We start from the raw sequence: 3,295 nt of genomic DNA, 5'->3' as shown, positions 1-3,295 counted from the left end.
GCAGAAAGGCTGAGAAGAAAACGTGGTTATAAAAAAAAACAACCCTATGGCTTGTCCAACAATATGTGAAAGCCTTTTATCTGGTTACTTGACATTCAGTTCGTTTACTTGCTAAGCTTCATAACAAAATATTTCATAGTGAAACTAAAGAACTGCTGTCCCAGGTCACAGGTTTGTTTTTTTGGTTTTTTTACTCTTTGACATGGGATATGGTACTCCTGGGGAAACAGTCATTTTCTCTTTTGCATTGGAAAACTGTTTTCACAGAGCTTTCTGGTGAGCTCTTGTCTACTGGTGGCATGGAGATCCTGCAGGGTATTCCAGCTTTTGCCTTCAGGAGAAAAGAAGGTAAAAGTGAATTGCTGGACTCAGCTCTGACTGTACTCCTGGTGAAATGATTTTGCAGTATAACCAGAAGTAGTGTAGGTTCCCCTTGCAGCTGCTTTGGCAGTGGCCAGTGGTGCTAAGTGGTTTGTTTGGAGTGCCTTTATAAACAGATGACAAAAAAATAACCACGGGATATAAGAGTTGGTTAGGTGGCATCATTGGCAATCGTGTGTCATCATGATAATATCTTGAAGCTGTATTTGTTTTTAAAATGAGCCTCTAGAGCAGGTTGGATATCTCCAGGCACTGGTTGCTGGATATCGATTCCCTCCATCCAGGTGGCTAATACAGCTCTCCAGGCTTTGTTAATAGTGGCTCTTTGATGCCCAGCCTGAAATAGGTTTTCTCACCTACAGGAAAGAAGTTCACGTCACGAGACACCGTCTCACTAAGTGCTAATTTGACAGCCTTATTGGCAGCTCTTGCTGCGAGGCCAAGGAGTTGTCAGAGCATGGATGTCGGAATTGCCTTCCCAACCCCTGGAAGTCGTCCCTTTGGTTCACTGTCAAGCACACTGGCAGCAAAGTCTGGCAGCTGCTTCATCAGCCTCTGCTGACTGGTGTCAGACAGGCACTACGCTTACTAAACTTACTAAAAATTAATACTAAAACCAGAAGAATATGTGCAAAATAGAATTTCCTTTCCTTTCCTTTCCTTTCCTTTCCTTTCCTTTCCTTTCCTTTCCTTTCCTTTCCTTTCCTTTCCTTCCCTTCCCTTCCCTTCCCTTCCCTTCCCTTCCCTTCCCTCCTTTCCTTTCCTTTCCTTTCCTTTCCTTTCCTTTCCTTTCCTTTCCTTTCCTTTCCTTTCCTTTCCTTTCCTTTCCTTTCCTTTCCTTTCCTTTCCTTTCCTTTCCTTTCCTTTCCTTTCCTTTCCTTTCCTTTCCTTTCCTTTCCTTCCCTTCCCTTCCCTTCCCTTCCCTTCCCTTCCCTTCCCTTCCCTTCCCTTCCCTTCCCATGCAGAGAGGTTGGTTGGTAATGGGGCACAAAATCCTGTGTTCTCCACAGTATCATGGGATGTAAACTAAAATAGCATGGCATCTTTGCCTCTGATGTGACTAATTATTTCTAACATTTTCTCCTGAAACATCACGCAGTGAAAACCTCAGTCAAATCAAGCCAGAGCTGAAATACTAAAAAAAATAGAAGCAGTTACACTTAAAATATGTATTAGGAATCAATTACATGCAATTTCCTGGAGGTTTAATTTTGTTTGTGCAGTTTTGAAGGACCTGACTTTTTTTTAGCAGCATGTTCTGTTAGCTGGACAGAACAATCTCTGCACGGGCCTGATGGTGACCTAGTAAAAAACACAGGTCTGCCTTACAACACTGCTCTATTCATCTAAGACTCCAGATGATTTTCTGATGTACAACAATTTATGCATGTATATTTTAGCAATAACAAAATCAGCATTAGGAATGGAAGACTCAATTATATTTTGCTGTTATATTTAACAAGAAAGATGCAATATAAATTAGTGAGAAAGTGTATAAACACAATTTAATAAACACAAGAAGAAAGATACTTACATCCTCCAGTATGTGGAGTTTATAGCCTTGTGCAATGTAATTATGTTTATATGAATATGAACATAATAAACAGTAGAAAGTCACACAGCAATGAATGATAACAGTGTATGTAATTCCAATGATATACAGTACCACAGCTGGCATACTGAACATAACCCCGCAATTTGTGTAACAGAGACAAGAGTGGAAGGGTGTTTTGTTTTGTGGGTATTTTTTAAGGGAAGGACTGGAACGCTAGCCAAAGACTAGAAAAAAAAAGCCCAAGATGCTCCCAGACTGGTACTATTGCAATCTGCTATTTAGACACTTTTTTTCTTCCATTTTCCAGGCACGTGAACTGCATGATCCCAATGATTCCTTTAACATTCCCATTCGCTCCTTTTTGACCCTTGCACAAGAGCGAAGCTGTGAGCGGAGCACTCCTGACCGCTGTCGTGCCGCTCCAAACTCTGCTCCTCGCTTTCTTCTGCAGCTCTTTAAGCTGCCCACAGGGTACGAGGCATTCAGATTCTTTGCTGACCTTAGCCAGTCGAGCAGCCTCAGAGATTGAAGACAGAGCCTAGCAAAGGCCTGGCAACTCGGGTTTTAAATCCTGTAGGGATTTCAGCCTCTCTTTTTGGCTGCAAGACTCGGCTCTTTCAGAGCAGAGGAGCGTGTGCAGTTGATGCCCTGGGAGCCCTGAGCACAGGATGGAGTTTTAGCATCTATTGCAAAGCTTGAAATTTCTCTCTATTTCCTATGTCGCTTCTCAGCCCGTGACCTAAATTATGAGTAGAAGATATTAAGCCTGGATTTTAACTTCAGAGCTGACTACACCCACAGGAGAAATTAAAGCATAGTGTTGTTTTTTGATTGAAGGTAAGCAAACAGTGAAATTATACTGGATTCTTTGTTTAAACTGCTGCCAGAAATAGAAAATTTTGAGCAATATTCTGTTCTTCTTTATTGTTCTTTCTCCTCTAAAACTGGTCTCATACCCCCACCGTATTTAGACATGGCACAGTCCTATCTTGGCTTGTTCGTTTGTTATGTTGTAATAAAATGTCATCTAACTCTAAGTCCTTACTCCTTCCTGCTTGCTGTTAAACCTGTTTTCCCCCAAAATAGCATTTGTCAGCTCTTACTGGAATTTCTTCACCATGAATTCTGTGGGGTTTTGTGTGCAATGTCTCTAACCTTTTCCCTGGGAAAGGAATGTGGCAGAGCTCTAACTTCTTGGTTAAGCGCAAGTCCTGAATTGCTCATTGCTATGAGAAAGTGCAAACAGAGGCTGCACTCCACCATCCACCTGTGGCTGGTTTGTGGCTACCTGATGGCTACCAGTGCTCCTTCTGTTAGTATTCAGTGTATTCTTTCTTAAAATATAAAAAAAATCCAAAT

General features: G+C 41.6%; 1 protein-coding gene across 1 annotated transcript in view; it reads left to right on the top strand.

Annotated features, from left to right (window-relative positions):
- NPS (neuropeptide S) overlaps positions 1-3,295 on the top strand; it is a 35,234-nt gene that overhangs the window by 18,566 nt on the left and 13,373 nt on the right. The window contains exon 2 of the mRNA XM_009326013.1: positions 2,244-2,407. Within this exon, the coding sequence (XP_009324288.1) occupies positions 2,244-2,407 (164 nt within the window). The remainder of the gene's footprint in view (positions 1-2,243; positions 2,408-3,295) is intronic.

The sequence above is a fragment of the Pygoscelis adeliae genome, unplaced genomic scaffold (assembly GCF_000699105.1).
Source record: "Pygoscelis adeliae isolate BGI_AS28 unplaced genomic scaffold, ASM69910v1 Scaffold4, whole genome shotgun sequence".
Lineage (NCBI taxonomy): Eukaryota > Metazoa > Chordata > Aves > Sphenisciformes > Spheniscidae > Pygoscelis > Pygoscelis adeliae.
Note: the sequence above shows the minus strand (reverse complement) of the source record. Positions and strands in the feature narration are given on the sequence as shown.